We start from the raw sequence: 20,163 nt of genomic DNA on the forward strand, positions 1-20,163 counted from the left end.
ATTCCAGTGTTTCACCACCCTGACAGTTGGGAAGTTTTTCCTGATGTCCAACTTAAACCTCCCTTGCTGCAGTTTAAGCCCCTTGCTTCTTGGCCTGCCTCAGAGACCAAGGGGAACAATTTTTCTCCCTCCTCCGCCCATAAGGTCAGCTAAGGCGGGAGGGTGGGGGTGGGATGGGGGGAATTAGGGTCACCCACTCCCACCCCCCACATGGCCTGGATCAGCAAATTGTGCCCCAGGGTTCTTGCATCCGCCCAGCAGAAGGACCGGCCACGTTTTGGGAAACAATCCAGGCTGGTTTGAAGCTTCCAGTTGAAATACCCAGAACAAGGCACCGCGTAGCCCCTGTGCGAATGGAGACTGACCCCCCCCCTGCATGTCCGAGTGATGCCCGCCCCAGGGGGCACCCCGCTGCGGGCCTCCTCTGTGCCCCTGGGCCCAGGCGGGGAAGCACCTTCTGAGCAGCGCTGGGCAAAGCAGGCCACGAACTCACCACCCACAGCGACCCTGGCTCTGCCACGGGGCTCAGCTGGCGCTGGCTGGGCACAGAATGGATTAGCCCGGCGCAGGGAGGGGGATCCCCCCTTCCATCTGTGTGTGTCTCTGTGCCCCACCCCTCCCATCAGTGCGAGAGGGTGTGTGTGTGTGTGTGTGTATCCCACCCCCTTCCATCAGTGCAAGAGTGTGTGTGTGTGTGTGTGTGTGTATCCCACCCCCCTTCCAACAGTGCAAGAGGGTGTGTGTGTGTGTGTGTGTGTGTATCCCACCCCTTTCCATCAGTGCGAGAGGGTGTGTGTGTGTGTGTGTCCCACCCCTTTCCATCAGTGCAAGAGGGGGTGTGTGTGTGTATGTATCCCACCCCTTTCCATCAGTGCAAGAGGTTGTGTGTGTGTGTGTGTCCCACCCCTTTCCATCAGTGCAAGAGGGTGTGTGTGTGTGTGTGTCCCACCCCTTTCCATCAGTGCAAGAGGTTGTGTGTGTGTGTGTGTCCCACCCCCCTTCCATCAGTGCAAGAGGGTGTGTGTGTGTCTGTGTCCCACCCCCTTCCATCAGTGCGAGAGGGTGTGTGTGTGTGTGTGTGTGTATCCCACCCCCTTCCAACAGTGCAAGAGGGTGTGTGTGTGTGTGTGTGTATCCCACCCCCTTCCATCAGTGCAAGAGGGTGTGTGTGTGTGTGTGTGTCCCATCCCCTTCCATCAGTGCAAGAGGGTGTGTGTGTGTGTGTCCCACCCCCTTCCATCAGTGCGAGAGGGGGTGTGTGTGTGTGTGTGTGTGTATCCCACCCCCTTCCAACAGTGCAAGAGGGTGTGTGTGTGTGTGTGTGTGTATCCCACCCCCTTCCATCAGTGCAAGAGGGTGTGTGTGTGTGTGTGTGTGTCCCACCCCCTTCCATCAGTGCGAGAGGGTGTGTGTGTGTGTGTGTGTGTATCCCACCCCCTTCCATCAGTGCAAGAGGGTGTGTGTGTGTGTGTATCCCACCCCCTTCCATCAGTGCAAGAGGGTGTGTGTGTGTGTGTGTGTCCCACCCCCTTCCATCAGTGCGAGAGGGTGTGTGTGTGTGTGTGTGTGTGTGTGTCCGTCCCACTGCGCCCAGCCAAACCAGCTTTTCCCTCCCCTTTCCTCTTGACACCTTTCCAGCCCCCGCAGCCGGCAGAGCCCCGGCGGCCCGTGTCCGATTTCTCCTGCCAGAGCAGGCTCCCGGCGCGAACCCGCGGTGGAGGGGGGAGGGAGGGAAAGGCTCCTATATAGCCCGGAGACTCCGCGGCGCTGCCAGTCCGCCCCCAGCCGGCTCCAGGAGAGTCCAGCCCCGCGCCCCCGAACCTCCCGGGGCTCCCCGCAGCCCCGCGCAGCGGCATGGGGCCAGTCACGCCGCTCCTGCTGCTGTTCGCTGCCGCCGGCCTGGCGCTGGCCCGAGGTAAGGGGCCTGGTGCCCGCAGGTCCCCGGGCTGCGCGCCCGCGTCCGACCTGAGCGCAGGTGCAGGCGCAGAGACGCTGCGCGCCCTTTCCGCCAGCCTGGCCAGCCCGCTCCGGGGCTGGGGAGAGGCCCCCTCCCCAGCGTAGCGCCCCCCCAATGCCTGGGGCTCGGGAAGGGCCTGGCCCTGGCTGGGCTGGGGAGGGAGGTACAGCCGCGGAGACCCCTGCCCATCCCCCCCCCAGGTCACAGTTCATCCACGCCTCCCCTCCCCGCGGCCGGCGGGGCTGCCCGGCCGGGGGGGGGGGGGGGGGGGGACTGACGTGTGTGTGACCCGAGCCGCGGGGAATCCCTCGTCGCATCCCCCCAGATCCTCAATCCGCTGGGGAGAGTCCCCTCCTCCCCCAGTCCTGTTCGCAGACCTCCCCGGCGCAACCTGCCCTGCGCAGGTGAGGCCGATTTTCAGCCACCGCAGCAATGATGGGAGGGAGGGAGGGGGGTTCCGCGTCCCTCTGTCCCCTCATCATCCCCGCTGCCGCTCAGGCTTCCACCTCCCCCCCCCCCCCGCCTGGCAGGATCCTGCTCCCACCAGCAAGACCCCCTGCTCCGTTTCCAAACGCGGATCCTGCCAGCCATGAAACTGACATGCTGGTCAGTTTCGCGGCTCTTCCACCTCCCTGGCAGCCAGCCAGCCGCGCCAGCCCGCCAGCGTCCGGAGAGACTCCCGCACCGTCTGGAGAGACTCCCGCACCGTCCGGAGAGACTCCCGCACCGTCCGGAGAGACCCCGCATGGCGGATCTAAGCCTGACGCCTCTCGGGGTGGATGGGCTGGAGCGGGCGAGTTTCGGGGCCGGGGAGGGGGACGCTGCAGTGTGGGCGCTTTCGGGTCCCTACCTCGAATTAACTTTGTAGCGCGGCAGATCAGAGACCACGGTGACGGGCGATGACCTGGGAGCATAGCTAGAGAGACCTCCCCACCCCTTCTGTTGCTCTGCCATGGGGTGGGGGCGCGAAAACATGCCTGGGGTGGCGGTGAAGCCTGGGGAAATGGGCTTTTCCTGTTATTTAGCTCCGCTCCTGATAAACGGCTGGTATGAGAGACCCAGGCCCCCAGGACAAGGGCCTGGACTGGGTGGAGCAGAAGACCCTGTCCCCACGCATCGGAGAGTGGGGCCCTGAGTTTTGAACAGAGCTGGGGTATGTCTACTCTACACTTGTATGTCTACACTGCCACCCTAGTTCGAACTAGTGTGGCAGTGTAGACATACCCTTATTTCGAAGTAAGCTATTCTGGAATTGTTATTTCTAAATAGCTTGTTTCCACATAGCCCGTCTGCACTGCAGGGAAGCTTCAAAATTAGTCCCATGCAGCTTCCCTAATGTAGACGCGCTATCTCGATTTAGAGCCCCAAGAAGAATTGCGGAGGGGCTATTTCGAAATAGCAGCAGTGGCACGTCTCTACATGGCTTATTTCGAAATAGCTATTCAGAAATAGTTGTTATTCCTCATAGAATGAGATTTTCTCTATGTCTAGACTACAAGCCTCTTTTGAAAGAGAGCATCTAGACTACAAACAGATTTTTTCAAAAAAGTGAGCTGCTTTTTCGAAAGAGAGTCTAGAAGCTCTCTTTTGAAAAATGCTCATTTTGCATTCAGTAGTGCCTTTTTTTGAAAGAGTACTTTCAAAAAAAGGTGTTAAGGTTTACTGTGCTCAAAAAAACTGCTGCGTTCTTTCAATTTACTTTTGAAAGAACCTGGCTACAGTCTACAAGCAGGTGAAGTTTTTTTCCAAAAAAGGCTACTTTTTTTCAAAAAAACTCTGTAGTCTAGACACACCCTTTTTCAGATTTTGGAATAAGCCATCTGTTATTTAGAAATTATTTTGAAATAACGGAACGGCTGTGTAGACACTCACATTATTATTTCAAAATAATGCTTGTTACCGCAGAATAATGGTGCAGTGTAGATGCACCCGACTGGTGACCAGTTTGACAGAGATAGACACATGGAGCCTGCCTCCACTAGAAAATTCTTCCAAAATAACATATTTTGTAATAATAACTGTTGGAATAAATTATTTCAAAATAATACTTATTTTGGAATAAGTTAGTACTTTGAAATAGTTATTCCAAGAGAGTATGTCTACACTACAGTGTTATTTTGAAATATCTTATTTCAAAATAGCTATTTCGAATTTGGCATTATTCCTCATGGAATGAGGTTTACCAATTTCGAAATAAGCCCTCTGCTATTTCTAAGTAATTTCGAAATAGCAGCTTGTCTGTGTAGATGCTAGTAAAGTTACCCCGAAATAACGGCTGTTATTTTGAAATAACTTTCATGTGTAGACATACCCACCCAGAGTCATTATTTCAAAATAGCATTTACTTCAGAATAAACCATTATTTTGAGATAATTATTTCAAAATAAATGCTATTATTATTTCAATGGGCGCACTGTTACAGCATTCCTGTAACCCTTGTTCCACAAGGGTTAAGGGATGTCTTGAAATAGCACATTATTTTGAAATTTGGCAAACTAAGTTATTTCAAAATACATACTAGCCACACCCAACAAGCATGTGTCTACTCAGCACCTGAAACTCGAAATAAGAAACTATTTCGAAATAGCTTATTTTGAAATTTGATGCTTCTACTCAGCACCAACTTTAGAAATAATGCACTATTTCGAGACAGCCCTTAACTCTTGCGGAACGAGGGTTACCCGGATGCCAAAATAGTGGGGCCGTTATTTAGAAAAATATTTCAAAATAATGGGCAGCTTGTTTATTTCAGCTTGTGTAGATGCATAGTAGCTATTTCCAGTATTCCGAAATAACTGTGCAGTGTTGACATACCCCACGTTATTTTGAAATAATTTCCAATTGTAGAAACTAGGGTGAGTCTACACCACACCCATAGATTGAAATAAACAATGCAATTTGAGCTATACAAATTGTGTAGCTTATTTTGAGTGTATTTTGAAATAGAGCACTAATCCAAAACATCCCTTAATCCTTGTGGAATGAGGTTTACAGGGCTGTGGAATAGCGATCCCGTTATTTTAAAAGAATGGGCTTGTTTAAAAGATGTGGAGCAGCTATTTCAGGATACCGGAAGTACCCGGTTTACCAAAATAGCGCTACAGTCTAAATGTACCCCAGGAAATTATTTCAAAATAGTCAATTCGGTAGTTATTATTTCCAAATAGGTTATCTGAAAATAATAACTCCCGAAATAACTATTTTGAAAAAACACCGTACTGTTGACCAGGGCAAATAGCGCTATTTCAAAATAGTTATTTGGGGTGCATCTACACAGCACTCAAAATAAAGAACTCAATTTGCACTACACAAATTGCGTATCTTAGGCTATGTCTACACTGCACAGTTATTTTGGAATAAGCTATTTCAGAACAGGCGTTGTTCCTCATAGAATTAGATTTACAAAAGTCGAAATAAGCCGTCCGTTATTTTGAAATTATTTCAAAATAATAGAATTGCTGTGTAGATGCTTGCATTGTTATTGCGGAATAACGGGCGTTCCTCCAAAATAACTTTGCACCCTTATTTTGAAACTATTTCAAAATAGCTCATTTTGAAATGTGGGACATCTACAAAGTACCAAATTTCAAAATAATGCGCTATTTCGAGACAGTCCTTGTCCCTTGTGCAAAGAGGTTTCCTGGGATGGTGTAATAGCGCAAACATTATTTTAAAAAATATTCAAAATAATGGGCGTCTTGCATAGACGCAGGGTAGCTATTTCGGGATACCTCTGGCATCCCGACATAGCCATGCAGTGTAGACATACCCATAGGGAGTGATTATTTAGTTGTTTTGAAATAATTGCCCAGTGTAGGCATGCCCATAGCATGAGAGATCTTGGAGGGGTTGAGCAGAGCAGTCGGAGGGGTCAGGATCTGTGAGAAGGCAGGAGGGGGTAAGATCTGGGGGAAAGGGGGGAGGTTGGGTGCAGCAGAGGGGGCAGTTTCTAGGAGGGGCAGTGGAGGGCAGCAGAGGGCAGGATCTGGCAGGGGACATTACAGCTGCGTCTACATTGCACCGGCAGCTCGAAATAAGCAGAAGAATCCCGAAATAGCACCGCAGTCTGGACGTACCCTTTAAGGGGCAGCGGAAGAGGAGGCAGGATCTGTGAGGAGCTCTTGGGTGTATCCAACGGGGATGCAAACACAGTGTAGTTCTTCCAACAGAGCCTTTGAAGGATGATTCCCGACTGGCCAAGACCAATGTGCTGGAGAAACACCAGACAAAGAGACCTGACTCCAAACGTCTGGGTGCGGATACAGCAGGTGTGTGGCCCTTTTCAGACGTGTTTGCTGCTTCACTGCCTGCCCTGGTATAAAGTCCCTAGGGGTGTGTCTACGCAGCAGGGCTCAACTCGAAATAAGCGACGCACGTTGTGCTACGTCAATTGCGTCGTTTATTTCGAAATTGCTTATTTTGAAATTGGGAGCGTCTACACAGCACTGATGTCGAAATAGAGCCCTCTTCCTCCCACTTCCCTTACGCCTGGTGCCAGGAGGGTTCCAGGAGCCGGAGTAAGCAGTCCTCCAGCTCCCCAGCATTGCCACAGGATGTGGACATAACTGCTTGCTGTGTAGATGCGGCAGCCGGCTGGAGCATGTGTTGGGAGCAGCTCCCTGCTGGTCTGCGGAGAGTGCCAGCATCAAAGGGGCTTTGACCTACAAATAAAACCAGCTGCAGACTCCAGAGCCGCCTACGAACCTTCCCTCCCTGATCAGCTTGTTTCTGCAAAAAGCAAGAGACGTGCCAGGCTGGAACAAGCCTGTGGCCTGTCTACGCGGGGCCCTGGTGCTGCCAGGCCGTTGCTCCTGCTCAGTTGGTGCCGGGAGGATTCCTTCCTGACCCCAGTTGGGAAATCTGCCCTGGAGCATGACAATCGATTGATCCCCTTCTCCAGCAAGCGCCCAGCGGGCTAATCGTGGGTTCCTTTCCCTGCCCCCTAGGCGCCACCGAGTGGACCTCCTGGTTCAACGTGGACCACCCGGGCGGGGAGGGTGATTACGAGAGCCTGGAGGCCGTCCGCTTCTACTACCGGGCGCGGGTGTGCGCCCGGCCCGTCGCCATCCAGGCCCGCACCACCGAGTGGGAGCTGCCCGAGGACGTGGGCGAGATCGTGCACTACAGCCCCGGGAAGGGATTCTGGTGCCTCAACCGGGAGCAGCCGGGGGGCAGAACCTGCTCCAACTACCACGTCCGCTTCTTGTGCCCCGTGGGTGAGAGCCCTGGGGGAGGGCAAGGGGCTGGCTTGGTGGGTTACTGGTCCGAGGTTCCTCCCCCCCCCCCCGCACCGGCTGGGCGCCTCCTAGGGGCTGAACAGCCCCCTCCAGCCGCAGCCAGCACCCCTGTATCCCTTGATAAAGCCACCTGTCTCTTCCATAGCCATCCCCTGCTCCACTCTCCCTTCCCGCTGTGTCATGGAGGATCTGGTGGGGCGGCCCCTCTGCCCGCCAGCCTGTCCAATTCAAACACCTGCTGGGCCAGCGGCTTGCCGAGGAAGGCCCCAGGGCTGGTATCTGGGGAAACTGGACCCCTGTGCGAATGGGGGAGGGGGGTTACAGACACATGCGTCCTTGTTGGGTCAGCACCAGGGCCAGATTCCAGGCCCTTGAAGGGGTCCCGAGTCTCTGGTTTCAGTAGCACTCACCGTTGTCCCCCCGGGGGCATTTCCCCCTACTGACTCCTCCCCCCACCCTCAGAGCATGACGACTGGTCGCCCTGGTCAGCCTGGAGCGCCTGTTCCCGGACCGCCTGTGGGGCCAGAGGGGTCCAGACCCGACAGCGCAGCTGCCTCCCCAGCCAGCCCCTGCTGCTGCCGCGGCTGCCCAAGTGCGCAGGGAAAGCCACGGAGAGGCGGGGGTGCAGCGGCCCCTGCGCAGGTAACGGGGGGGAGCATCGTAGGGGGGTGGACACCGCTGGGGGGGCTTGTGCATGGGCCCCTGGTCACCAGGGGGCAGTCGGTCCAGCCCCCCCGGCGTGGGGTCTGGGCACTTGCTGCAGGCTGGGAGCACTGAAGGTTGGTGGGGAGAGAGACACGTCGGATGGCCAGCGGGTCATCCACTGACCAGGGAAAAGCGACGGACAAAGCCCCTGGGGTAGGGGGGTTCCACAAGGTGGCTGTGCCTCCATCCTGGCGAGGGCCGCCCACCCCCACGCCTGTGTGCACAGTCCCAGCCAGCAGGGGGCAGCGTAGGCCTGGACACACCCTGCGCCCACACCCCATTCACCTCCTTAGCCTGTGAGCTCCAGGGGAGCCGGGACTGTGCTTGTTGCTCTGTTTGTGCCCCACCCGGCGCGCTGGGGTCCCACCCCAGGCCCAGGGCTCCTTGCCAACAGCCTACTGATCAGAACGACCCAATTAAACCCCAGCCCCCCCCCCCCCCCCCCCAGCTATTTCAGATCCTGCATGTGCCCTTTGGTACCATGCCGGAGACCTCAAGGGGTATCGCATCCAGCCCCCTGCCAAAGCAGGACCAGCCCCAACTCAATCAGCCCAGCCAGGGCTTGGTCAAGCTGGGACTTAAACACCCCTAGGGATGGAGATTCCCCCCGTCCCTCAGGAACCCAGCCCAGCGCTTCCCCGCCCGCCTAGGGGAATCGTTTTTCCTAATATCCCACCTAGACCTCCCCCACTGCAACTTGAGCCCGTTGCTCCTCGCTCTGCCACCGGCCCCCACTGAGCACAGCCTCTCGCCAGCCTCTTTGGAACCCCCCTGCCCCTCATCAGGTAGCTGGAGGCTGCTCTCAAATCCCCCCTCCCTCTTCTCTTCTGCAGACTAAGTCCAAATCCCTCAGCCTCTCCTCGTAGCTCATGCGCTCCAGCCCCCTTGTCATTTTTATTGCCCTCCGCTGGACGCGCTCCATCCTTTCTGCAATGGGGGTCCAAACCTGGATGCAAAGTCTTTGAAGGCCGCCAGCTGAAGTATTTTCAAGGACTTTCTTTCACCAGTTCATTAAAACGGGAGTAAGAAGGGGGGGAGCAAAATCGTAAAAGGCCTCAATGCATCCACGGGCAGGCCTGCCGGCTGTTTGCCTGTGGTCTTGACTGGCTGCTTTTTTATGGCCAAAGGTCTTTTTAATGGACTCTTTGGGAGCCCGGTGTTCCGTCTGGGGGGCTGGCAGCTCCGAGCGCTGGAGCCGTTCCTTGTGGGACGAAGCAGCAGATCTTGGCCTAGCCGGGGGGAATTTTTAAAGTTGGCTCCCCCCGCTATCCAAAGCAGAGCAAGTTGTTGTTTACACCTAGCGTCCAGCGCTGGGCCCATAGGGACAGCTTACAGCATCTGTTCTTCAGGGTAATTGAAGTAGCAGAGGCTTAGGACATGAAAATAGTTTGGCAGGTGCGTGCGGAAGGCTGAGCCAGTGAACTCGACACTGGGAACAGAGAGCTCCGCTGTCTGCGGCGTCCTGGCTCTGGCCATGCTGGGTTTGGGACTGATCCTCCAATACAAGGAGAGGCTGGGCAGGGGACTTCTTGGGAAACGCAGTTTGGTGGCCTCTCTGGATTTGAGCCCAGTGGCAATCAAGGCGAGAAACAAGCAGAGTTTCCTTTCCCCGGGGCCTTGTGTCATGATTTGCACCAGTGCAAAAGCAGGGTGTTGCACGCTGCTTGTGTTTCACACTCCCTTTGCACTGGTGTCCATGAGCGCAAAAGAGAGGGCACTTTCAAAGCCCTGCCCCAGCATGCCCCGGGCTCAGTGCCAGACCCAAAAGGGGTTCCCAGCGAGGCTCACGTCTGCCCCCAAGCAGGGTTTGGGATGGTGGGGGTGGAGAAGCTGGTGATCTGCCCTTTCACCCTACCAGGTGTGTTCTCCAGTCTTGGGGCAATGCACAGAGCCGGGGGGGGGGGTGATCTCTCTGCGGGTCTGTCTTCAGGGCAGCCGCTACCGCCGGCACAGGATTCTCCATGCAGCGCTGTGCACGTGAAGGGACCCGCTGCCTGGTGGGCTCATGGGCGTTTCCGCCTGCAGATGCCGGCTGGAGCAAGTGGGGGGCCTGGAGCCCCTGTTCCCAGAGCTGCGGCAGCGGCGGGAAGCGTGTCCGGCACCGGAGCTGCAAGAAACCCAAGAGGTCCCACTGCGTCGGCCGCCCTTCGGAGGTGCAGGAATGCGCCCGGACACCCTGCCCAGGTACGCGCTGGGCCGGGGCTCCCTCCCCTGCCCCACCCAGAGCAAGAGGGACCAGCCACGGGAGGAGCCAGGGTTTGGGGAGACGGGGGGATCTGGCCGAGCCAGGACGGGAAACCTTTGTTCTTTAGGGCAGTCCAATCCTCCGGGCTTGGGAATTGGATTCAGATGGTTGGGGCCTGAGCAAAGCCCTTGTCTGCCTATGATAACCTCTGGTCCTACCCCATCAGCCCTTATTTATACATCCGTCCATCCCATCCGTCCATCCGTCCAACCATCCGTCTGTCCATCCATCCATCTGTCTGTCCATCTGTCTGTCCATCCATCCATCCGTTTGTCCATCTGTCCGTCCATCCAACCATCCGTCTGTCCATCCATCCATCCGTCCATCTGTCTGTCCATCTGTCTGTCCATCCATCCATCTGTCCATCTTATCTGTCTGTCTGTCTTTCCATCCATCACATCCGTCCAGCTGTCTAGCTGTCCCATCCATCCATCCATCCCCTCATCTCTCCCCTCCTCTTGCCCTTAGCTCCCAGGGGTGTTTGGAATCTCAGGCTGATCCAAACCCCTGTCAGACAGGCAGGCAGGCCCATTATGACTCAGCAACAGTGTTCCCTCTAATTTTTTTCCCTCCTGTGTGTGGGATAAATTTTGTTCTGTGCACGGTGGCACATGCAGATGTGCACCATCCACAGAGACACAGGCTGCCGGCTGCGGGCGCTCTGCTAATTAGTGGGCGGCACGTGACTCTCTCCTGGGCGGCTGCCCAAACGCTCGGCTTCCAGGGAGCACTGCCCAGCGAGTTGAGCCCCCCGCTTCTCGCCCTCTGCCCCCATTTCCTCTCTGTCCCAATCTCTCTCCCCTCCCAGGCCCGGCGGCGGGGTGCGGAGGGGAGCAGACCTGCCCTAGGCAGCTCCGCACCCGTGTGCAGCCCAGCGGGCGGGGGCGAGAGCAGGGGAAACGCCGGCCCCGTGCAGAACCCAGCGCTCCCCACTCTGGGACTTAGAACCCAGGTGGATTCGAGTTCTAAGCTGCACAGGGAAGGGCTGATCCTCCGTTGGAAGGCTCAGGAGCCCTCTTGCTGCCCCGGGGGTCTCTTGGCCCCGAGGTTCCCCCTTCCTGTTCTGCCCTGGGGGGCCAGGCGCGCTGGGTTCCTCTCTCATTGCAGCCCCCTCTGTCCCTGCCCCCAGCCTGCCAGCGGAGCTGTGCCTTGGGCGCCCCGAGCCAGGACTGCAGCGGCTGCCCCTGCCCGGACCACACCCTGGTGGGCACCGTCCTGAGCGCCGAGGGGGCCACCCTCGCCAACGCCCGGGTCTCCCTCCAGGCCCAGCCCCGGGCTGTGCTGGCCAGGACCGACCGCCGGGGCAGCTTCAGCATCCGGGGGGTCTGCGCCGGCCACGGGGCCAACGTCAGCGTCCAGCTGGAGGCGTTCGCCCCGGGCCAGGCTCCTATCGTCTCCAATGGCTCCCGGACGTCGTGGGTGCGGGTCACGCTCCATAGGCTGGGTGAGAGGCCCTGCCTGGTGGGTCCCGTCGCGCCTCTAGGGACTGCTCCACGCAGAGAACAGCCTACTACTGCTGCCGGCGAGGGGCTCGCCAGCCCGGGCGTCCCCCGACTGCTGGTGCCATGGCAGCCTCCAGGAGCTGATAGCGATGGGGGTGGAGGCGGAATGTGTGGGGGGGGGGGGGCTGGATTTGGGGCAGCTCAAGGTCTGCTCTGGAATATGGGGGGGGGAGCAGAGAGGGGGGAGGGAGATTGTTGTCAGCACTGGGGCATCCTTGCCTCTTCTGCTCCGTCTCCCTGCAGAGAAGCCCTACATGGTGCAGCACCCCGAGTCCAAGGTGCGGGTGGCCGGGCAGGGCGTGACTCTCTGCTGTGCAGCCACCGGCACCCCCGTGCCCCTGAAATATTACTGGTGAGTGACGGGATCGGGAGGCAAACGCCATTAGCCGTGGGGGTGGGGGGGGAGCCTGGGGCAGACAGAGGGGTGGGGGGTATGTGGTAGGACAGGAATAGGAGGGGAAGGGGCTGCTGGTTGGGAATGGGGGGCCCTGGCAGCCGCAGGTGGGATGCCGGCTTTGTGCCAGCCTGCCCCGGGTCCGAACCAGCGCCAGCTTCCCTGGGCACGGACGGCAGCGTGTGTGTCTGGGGGGGAAGGGGGGTCAAGCGTGTGTGTGTCTGTGGGCTGGGCCAGGAGGAGTTACAGGGAAGGGCTTGTGTGTGTCTACGGGGGTGAAGAGTGCGGGTTGTGTGTGGGGAGGGATGGGGGGGTCATGAGTTGAAGGTGTTGGGGGTGTTGTGTGAGGGTGGGGGATGGCGTGGGTGATTGAGTGTTTTGGGGTGAGGCGGGCTTGGGGTGGGAGGTTGAGGGATGGGGGTTGTGTGTGGGGAGGAAGGGATTGGGTGCTGACGGTGTTGGGGGTGTGTGTGGGGGTAGGGGATGTTGTGGGGGTTGAGTGTTTTGGGGTGAGGCAGGCTTGGGGTGGGAGGTTGAGGGATGGGGGTTGTGTGTGTGTATGGGGTGTAGAGTGAGGGTTGTGTGGGGAGGGACGGGGGTGCGGGGATTGGGTGCTGACGGTGTTGGGGGTGTTGTGTGGGGGTGGGGGATGTTGTGGGGGGGTTGAGTGTTTTGGGGTGAGGCGGGCTTGGGGTGGGAGGTTGAGGGATGGGGGTTGTGTGTGTGTATGGGGTGTAGAGTGAGGGTTGTGTGGGGAGGGACGGGGGTGCGGGGATTGGGTGCTGACGGTGTTGGGGTGTCGTGTGGGGGTGGGGGATGTTGTGGGGGGTTGAGTGTTTTGGGGTGAGGCAGGCTTGGGGTGGGAGGTTGAGAGATGGGGGTTGTGTGTGTGTATGGGGTGTAGAGTGAGGGTTGTGTGGGGAGGGACGGGGGTGCGGGGATTGGGTACTGACGGTGTTGGGGGTGTTGTGTGGGGGTGGGGGATGTTGTGGGGTGGTTGAGTGTTTTGGGGTGAGGCAGGCTTGGGGTGGGAGGTTGAGGGATGGGGGTTGTGTGTGTGTATGGGGTGTAGAGTGAGGGTTGTGTGGGGAGGGACGGGGGTGCGGGGATTGGGTGCTGACGGTGTTGGGGTGTCGTGTGGGGGTGGGGGATGTTGTGGGGGGTTGAGTGTTTTGGGGTGAGGCAGGCTTGGGGTGGGAGGTTGAGGGATGGGGGTTGTGTGTGTGTATGGGGTGTAGAGTGAGGGTTGTGTGGGGAGGGATAGGGGTGCGGGGATTGGGTGTTGAAGTGTCATGTGGGGGATGTGGGGGCATTTTGGGATGAGGGGTGCATGGAAGGGTGGGCCTGGGGGCACAGGGGATCCGTGGGTATGGTGGGTCTGTGGGCGCGGGGGGACACTGCTCTAGGAGCCATCCGGGGGCAGCCCGGGCAGCCGGCGAGCCCCACTCCCCCTCCCCCCATCACTGACGCTTTCTGTGGGCTGCTCTCCGGCAGGTACCACAACGGGACGCTGCTGGACAGGAAAGCCCACAAGTACAACAGCAGTTTGGTGCTGCGGAGTCTCCAGCTGCCCCAGGCCGGCGTCTATCACTGCAAAGCCAGCACGGACGCGGGCGCCATCAAATCCTCCCCCGCCTTCCTCACCGTGATGGGTGAGCCCTGGGGCAGCTGTGAGGGGTGGGGGGGGGCCCCCAGGTTATCCGGCCGGCCAGCGTACCTGCTTACGGCCACAGTGCCGGGGGAGAGCCGGGGAAGGACCCTCCTCTGGCCACGGGAGGGAGGCGAAGGCCACGGGTCGAAAGGCCGTTGGCTTTGGCGAGAGACAGGCCAGAGATGCCAAAGGGGCTGGGTCAGATCCCAGCTGCCCTCAGGCCCCGAGAGGGCCAATAATCCAGTTTGGCTGCTTTGGGGGGGCCCTGGGCCGATGCCGGAACCTGGCACTAGCAGAGCCAGAAACGGGAGCCGCTGCGGGAGGAGCGGGAGCCCTGGCTGGGCTGTGATGTGCTCCTGTCTCCTGGGGGGCTGGCATGGAGGGAGGGGGCTGCCGGTCCGGATTGGGGGGGTGGGGCAGGGGTGGGCTCTAGCAACCTTACTCATGGCGCGGAGCGCGTTGTTCCTCGCTTTGGAACAGGGGTGAGCGAGATACGGCCCACGGGCTCCCGGCCGCTCTCCGGCCCCCAGGCCAATCGGGATCCAGGGGTGGGGGAGCACGCAAGGTCATTCGCTGCTCAAAGGGACTGGCAGCTCCCTCCCCCTGCCCGGGGCGGGCGGTGCCTGGAGGAAGCCACCAGCCCTTTGATCTTGTGCACAGCTCCTCTCCCAGGTCTTGAGTGGCCTGGGGGTGGGGGGAGTGTGCGAAGTCTCCTCCTCCCCTAGGGGCGTGCAGTGCTTAGAGGGACCCACCGCCACTGCCCGAGGCCCCTCCCCTTCTGCATGAGGCCCCGCCCCTTCTGCCTGAGGCCCCGCCCCTTCTGCCAGATGCCCCGCCCCTTCTGCCAGAGGCCCGCCCCTTCTGCATGAGGCCCCGCCCCTCCTGCCTGAGGCCCCGCCCTTTTTCCTGAGGCCCCGCCACTTCCACCTGAGTCCCAACTCCTTGTGGGGCGTGCAGAGCCACCCTGCAACCAGGAACCAAAGTTTGTGAAGTGGCCCCCCCTGCAAAAAATGATTGGCCACCCCTGCTTTAGAAGGAGCTGGGTGTTTCTTGCCCTGGATCAGGGAGGGAGAACCCGGTGCAAAGTGGGGGAGGCTGCTGCGTTTGGCATTTTGGGTAACTCTTCTCTCCCCCCCACAGGCCAGGGACAGCCGAGCTGCCGGGCCGCACCAGAGGAATACCTCATCAAGCTGCCCAGCGAGTGCTTCCAGGAGGGGGGGCGCTCCTCATACTACAACGTGGGCCGCTGCCCCGACACCCGCTGCGCCGGGACCCCGAAGAACGAGCTGCAGTGCCGGGATGGGGCGGGGCGCTGCTGCAGGGTCCGGCGCATGGAGATGCGGGAGATCCCCTGCTCCGGCGCCGTCCTGCCCATCAAGGTGGTGGCCGAGTGCGGCTGCGAGCGCTGCGCCCGGCCCAAGATCTTGGTGCACGGCCGGGTGACGGCGGCCGACAATGGGGAGCCCCTGCGCTTCGGCCAGATCTTCCTGGGCAAAGAGAAAACCGGCTTCACCGGCTACCAGGGCACCTTCGCCATCGACGTGCCCCCCGACACCCGGCGGCTGGTGGTCCGCTTCGTGGACCCGCTGCAGAAGTTTGTGGACACGGTCAAGGTCCTGCCTTTCGACCCTCGGGGCGGTGCTGTCTACCAGGACATCAAGGTGATGCGGAAGAAGGAGCCGGTGGATCTGGACCCCACGCAGGCCAATACCATCCTACTTGGGGAGCTGAAAGGCCAGGAGCCGGTGGGGGAAATGGTAATACCAGCCGGCTCCTTCCTTCGGCCCAACGGGGAGGTGTACAATAGCACCGTCAAGGCCAGCGTGACCTTCCTGGACCCCCGGGATGTCACCACGGCCGCCGCGGCCTCCAGCGACCTCAATTTTGTCAACGCCGAGGGCGATCTCGTCCCGCTGAGGACCTACGGCATGTTCTCGGTGGACTTCCGGGCTGGTGAGTCCAACGAGGTGCTGCGGACGGGCCGGCTGGAGGTGCGGGTGGATGCGGAGCAGATCCGGATGCCTGAGCACCTCCCGAAGATGAAGCTGTGGTCCCTGAACCCCGAGACAGGCCTGTGGGAGGAGGAAGGTGCCTTCCACCCGGCCAAGGAGAAGAGGGGCAAGCGGGAGGAGAGGGCCTTCTTGATTGGCAACCTGGAGATCCGGGAGAGGCGGCTCTTCAACCTGGACGTGCCTGAGAGCCGCCGCTGCTTCGTCAAGGTCCGGGCCTACATCAACGAGAAGTTCATCCCCAACGAGCAGCTGGAAGGGGTGGTGATCACCCTCATCAACTTGGAGCCCAAGCCCGGCTACTCCTCCAACCCCCGGGCCTGGGGGCGCTTCGACAGCGTCATCACCGGGCCCAACGGGGCCTGCCTGCCTGCCTTCTGTGACAGCCAGCGGGCCGACGCCTACACAGCCTACGTCACCGCCACCATGGGAGGGGAGGAGCTGGAGGCCGTGGCCTCCCGCCCGAAGCTCAACCCCAACGCCGTGGGGGTGTCCCAGCCCTACCTGAACAAGCTGGGCTACCGCCGGACAGACCACGATGACCCCCGCCTCAAGAAAACAGCCTTCCAGGTCAACCTGGCCAAGCCCAACCCCAACAACATAGACGAGGCCAACGGACCCATCTACCCCTACCGGAGCCTGCGGGAATGCGAAGAGGCGCCTGTCGCGGCCAACCACTTCCGCTTCTACCGGGTGGAGGTGGACAAGTACGAGTACAACGTCGTGCCCTTCAAGGAGAGCGACCTGGCCTCCTGGACCGGGGACTACCTGTCCTGGTGGCCCAATCCCCAGGAGTTCAGGGCCTGCTACATCAAGGTGAAGATCCACGGGCCCCAAGAGTACATGGTGCGGTCCCGGAGCGTGGGCGGCAGCCACCCCCGGACGCGTGGCCAACTGTACGGCCTCCGGGACACCCGCAGCGTCCGGGACATGGAGATCGACAACAGCTCGGCCGCCTGCGTGGAGTTCAAGTGCAGCGGGATGCTCTTCGACCAGAGCCTCATCGACCGCACCTCGGTGTCCGTCGTCCCTCAGGGCAGCTGCCGCCGCACCGCCGTCAACAGCCTGCTGCGGGAATACCTGGGCCGCCATCCTCCGGTGGTGGAGAACAACGACACTTCGGTCTTCAACATGCTGGCGCCGGTCGACCCGCTGGGTCACAATTACGGCATCTACACGGTCACCGACCAGAACCCCCGGCTGGCCAAAGAGATCGCCATCGGGCGTTGCTTCGACGGCACCTCGGACGGCTTCTCCCGGGAGATGAAGTCCGACGTGGGTACGGCCCTGACCTTCTCCTGCCAGGAGAAGCCTGCCACCCGGCAGAGCCTGTTCCAGCGCCTGCTGAGCTCGCCCGCCGACGCCCTGACCGAGATCCGGCGCGAGATGAGAGGCAACGAGCAACTGCGGGCCCCCGCCCAGGTGGTGGCCTACCCCGCTGGCCTCAGAACCGGCTTCTCCTCCCAGACCAGACGGACCCCCAGCAGCCGGAGGAGGATGGGCCTGATTCGGGCTCAGCAATAGAGCAAGCAGCCCCTCGGCCCTCCCTCCTGACCCCTTCCACAGCAGTCTCCAGGGCCCTGACACAGAGAATCCCCCTTCCCCCATCCCGGAGCACCCCCTCCCCACCCACGTCCCCATCCCCGCTGGTAGAAAGCCTATCACAGAGGCCCTTGTTGCCAACACTGAAGTGGGGGATGCGCCTTGGTCTCTCCAAAGTGACTCTTCCCTGCTCCGTTCTCTCTGGCGCTTTGGTAACATCCGGGCCTGGGACGCTCCATGGGCCTGAGCAGAGTAGGGCTGGCACCTAGTGTTACCATTCGCCAGGGTTCCCTGTGATCTGGGTGCTTGCGCGGCTGCTCAGGAGCAGTTCAAATGCTGCCCAGCTGATTAGCAGAGTGCCCACCGCTAGGTTTTGGTTCTGAGGGTGGTGCACATGCACATCTGCCTTGGTGCGCATCAAATTATTCTGCACATGGGTGGAAAAAAGATGAGTGGGAACATGTTCAGCTGCCTGCACTTCCCAGCCTTCCGGCAGTTAGCTTAGTGCCAGACCTCTGCTCCCAAACCTGGATTGTCTCCCTGCCCCACCGTGAGAGTAGCCCGACGTCTACATTTGGGGGAACAGCTCCAGTCAGGCCACGTGGGGAAGGGAAAATTCCGCACTTGCCTGAGGCTTTCCTTTTGGAGTGCAGCACCCCCCTTGCATCTCCCCAGAGTCAGGCGCATAGACCTGCCCCTGGAGAGAGACAGCCCCTGAGGTTATTTTTTTAACAAGGACAGTTCAGTGGAAAGAGGCATTTGACAGGAATAGCATTGCCCACTCATGCAGGCCAGCCCAGATCCCAGTGCTCCCTGCGGAAAGAGCCGCCTCTGAAACTGACTAGAGACGAATGTGAAACTGACCAGCCGTGGTTTACAAGTAGAGAACAGGACACAAGCGGGAGAAGCAAATTAGCTCTTTTGACATCCTTCCTGCCTTCATATTAACCCCCCTCCCCGGTGGGCGATTCGCGCTGCAGGTAAGGACATCCTTAAGCACAGAGCCTGCCAGCGTCCTTTTGAAGCACGACATGTTTTTATTTGGGTCAGGGCAGAACAGGGAGCAGGGGCGGGAATGAAACACCATCGGGTGTGCAAAAGGGCCAGGAGGAAAAGGAGGCATTTGGCATTTGTGTCATTGGGCCCCTGTCCCCACCAAGGTAGGAAAAGCAACAGAATTATGAAGATAAACAAACTGATTCCCCCCCAGGTGGGAGCCTGTGAAGCACCCCTGGGGGTTTGTCCCAGCCCGGGGGGGGGGGGGAGAGGAGGGTGTAGGGGGATGGGTACATTAAAGTGCTGCCCCAAAGCGGATGCTTTCAGGGATAGCAGTCGTGTCAGAGTGTAAATCCCCGGCCCTCATCCATAGCCCAGCCTGCAAATCCCACCTTCTCACAAAGGCTTGTCTGGTGCAACCCTCCTACACACACACACTCGTGCACCTGCACACACACTCGTGCATGCGTGCACAGGCACGCCACTCTGAGTTTTTTTCAATCAATCTTTTTGTGTGTGTGTGTGTGTGTGTGTGTGTGTGTGTGTGTGTGTGTGTGTGTTTGAGGGATGGTGCAAAGTTATTTCCTTTCCTAATTTCATATGGTCTGGATGGATAAAATACACCCAGCGTTTGGTAATGACGCACCCCTCCCCCAGGAGAGAGGGGGCGCTAAGAAGACGTGCAAAGGCAGAAAATCCCACTTGGCAAACAGACTCCGAGCTGATTTCCATGCCAAGACCTGTTAAGGCACCTGCGGGCCACCAATGGACTTGCGGTGCCAGACAATCTCAATGCACAGTGATTTACACACTTCCTGCCTTGTGTCTGCCATAGCTCCCCACCCTGCTCCGCCACTGACCACTGGCAGTTCTGCTTGGCCGGAGCCAGGCCAGTTTGGGTCCCTGGAACATGGCATTGAAATTGTCCTGACTTAACACACGTGCCTGGTTGTTACTCATGGGTCGAGAGCCCGGGGCCGGGTTCTGCACAGGACGGTCTAGTTTGCTAAGGCACGTCGCTACATTGTGCAGGTTTCTATGTTATTTATTATAAAATACATGGGTGTGTTTTCATCAGCCTGGCTGAGGCGTGTCCCTGTGCACTCGTGGGATGGGCCCATGATGGGCTGGCGCCGGGGCTGGAAGGCAGCAAACCAACCTCTGACCCATTCACCAGCAATGCAACCTCCCAACCATCTCATGAACTAACAGGCTGTGTCTAGACTGGCCAGTTTTTCCAGAAAATCAGCCGCTTTTCCAGAAAAACTTGCCCGCTGTCTACACTGTCCGCTTGAATTTCTGCAAAAGCACTGACTTCCTACTGTAAGAAATCAGTTCTGCTTGAGGAAATACTATGCTGCTCCCGTTCGGGCTAAAGTCCTTTTGTGCAAAAGGGCCAGTGTAGACAGCTCAGATTTGTTTTGCGCAAAAAAGCCCCGATCGCGAAAATGGCGCTTGGGGCTTTTTTGTGCAAAAGCGCGTCTAGATTGGTCACGGATGCTTTTGCGCAAAAGTGTTTTTGCAGAACAGCGTCCGTGCCAATCTAGACACTCGTTTCTGCAAATGCTTTTAATGGAAAACTTTTCCGTTAAAAGCATTTGCGGAAAATCATGCCAGTCTAGACGTAGCCACAGAGTTTAAAGAGAAGCTAGATAATTTCATGGAGGTTAGGCCTATAAAAGGCTATTAGCCAGGGGATAGAAATGGTGTCCCTTGGCCTCTGTTTGTCAGAGGCTGGAGAAGGATGGCAGCAGACAAATCGCTTGATCATTGTCTTCGGTCCACCCTCTCTGGGGCACCTGGTGCTGGCCACTGTCAGCAGACAGGCTACTGGGCTAGATGGACCTTTGGTCTGACCCAGTACAGCCGTTCTTATGATCTTATGTTCATCCATTCACCAGCAAATCAACCTCCAACTCTTGCAC

The 20,163-nt window shown here is 58.7% G+C and overlaps 1 protein-coding gene across 3 annotated transcripts; it reads left to right on the plus strand.

The window, feature by feature from the left end:
- The first annotated feature begins 1,657 nt into the window (after positions 1 to 1,657).
- On the plus strand, positions 1,658 to 19,315 carry CILP2 (cartilage intermediate layer protein 2). 3 transcript variants are annotated; one of them, XM_075902796.2, is made up of 9 exons: positions 1,658 to 1,915; positions 6,115 to 6,225; positions 6,904 to 7,173; positions 7,657 to 7,836; positions 9,925 to 10,083; positions 11,274 to 11,588; positions 11,890 to 11,998; positions 13,535 to 13,692; positions 14,832 to 19,315. In XM_075902796.2, exons 1-9 carry the CDS (start codon positions 1,855 to 1,857, stop codon positions 17,222 to 17,224), a joined length of 3,756 nt encoding a protein of 1,251 aa, XP_075758911.2. In that variant the 5' UTR covers positions 1,658 to 1,854; the 3' UTR covers positions 17,225 to 19,315. The 3 variants fall into 3 exon arrangements, with proteins under 3 accessions (XP_075758911.2, XP_075758914.2, XP_075758912.2); XM_075902797.2 differs by having other exon boundaries at positions 1,659 to 1,915; positions 6,127 to 6,225; XM_075902799.2 differs by lacking the exon at positions 11,274 to 11,588.
- The last annotated feature ends 848 nt before the right edge of the window (positions 19,316 to 20,163 follow it).

Source organism: Pelodiscus sinensis, chromosome 32 (genome assembly GCF_052426305.1).
Source record: "Pelodiscus sinensis isolate ZL-2025 chromosome 32, ASM5242630v1, whole genome shotgun sequence".
Lineage (NCBI taxonomy): Eukaryota > Metazoa > Chordata > Testudines > Trionychidae > Pelodiscus > Pelodiscus sinensis.

Coding starts and splice junctions, on each gene's coding strand:
- CILP2 (XM_075902796.2), top strand. CDS start 1,855: ATGGGGCCAGTCACGCCGCTCCTGCTGCTGTTCGCTGCCGCCGGCCTG. Junction 7,837..9,924: donor GTGCAGCGGCCCCTGCGCAG/GTAACGGGGGGG, acceptor TTCCGCCTGCAG/ATGCCGGCTGGAGCAAGTGG. Junction 13,693..14,831: donor CGCCTTCCTCACCGTGATGG/GTGAGCCCTGGG, acceptor TCCCCCCCACAG/GCCAGGGACAGCCGAGCTGC.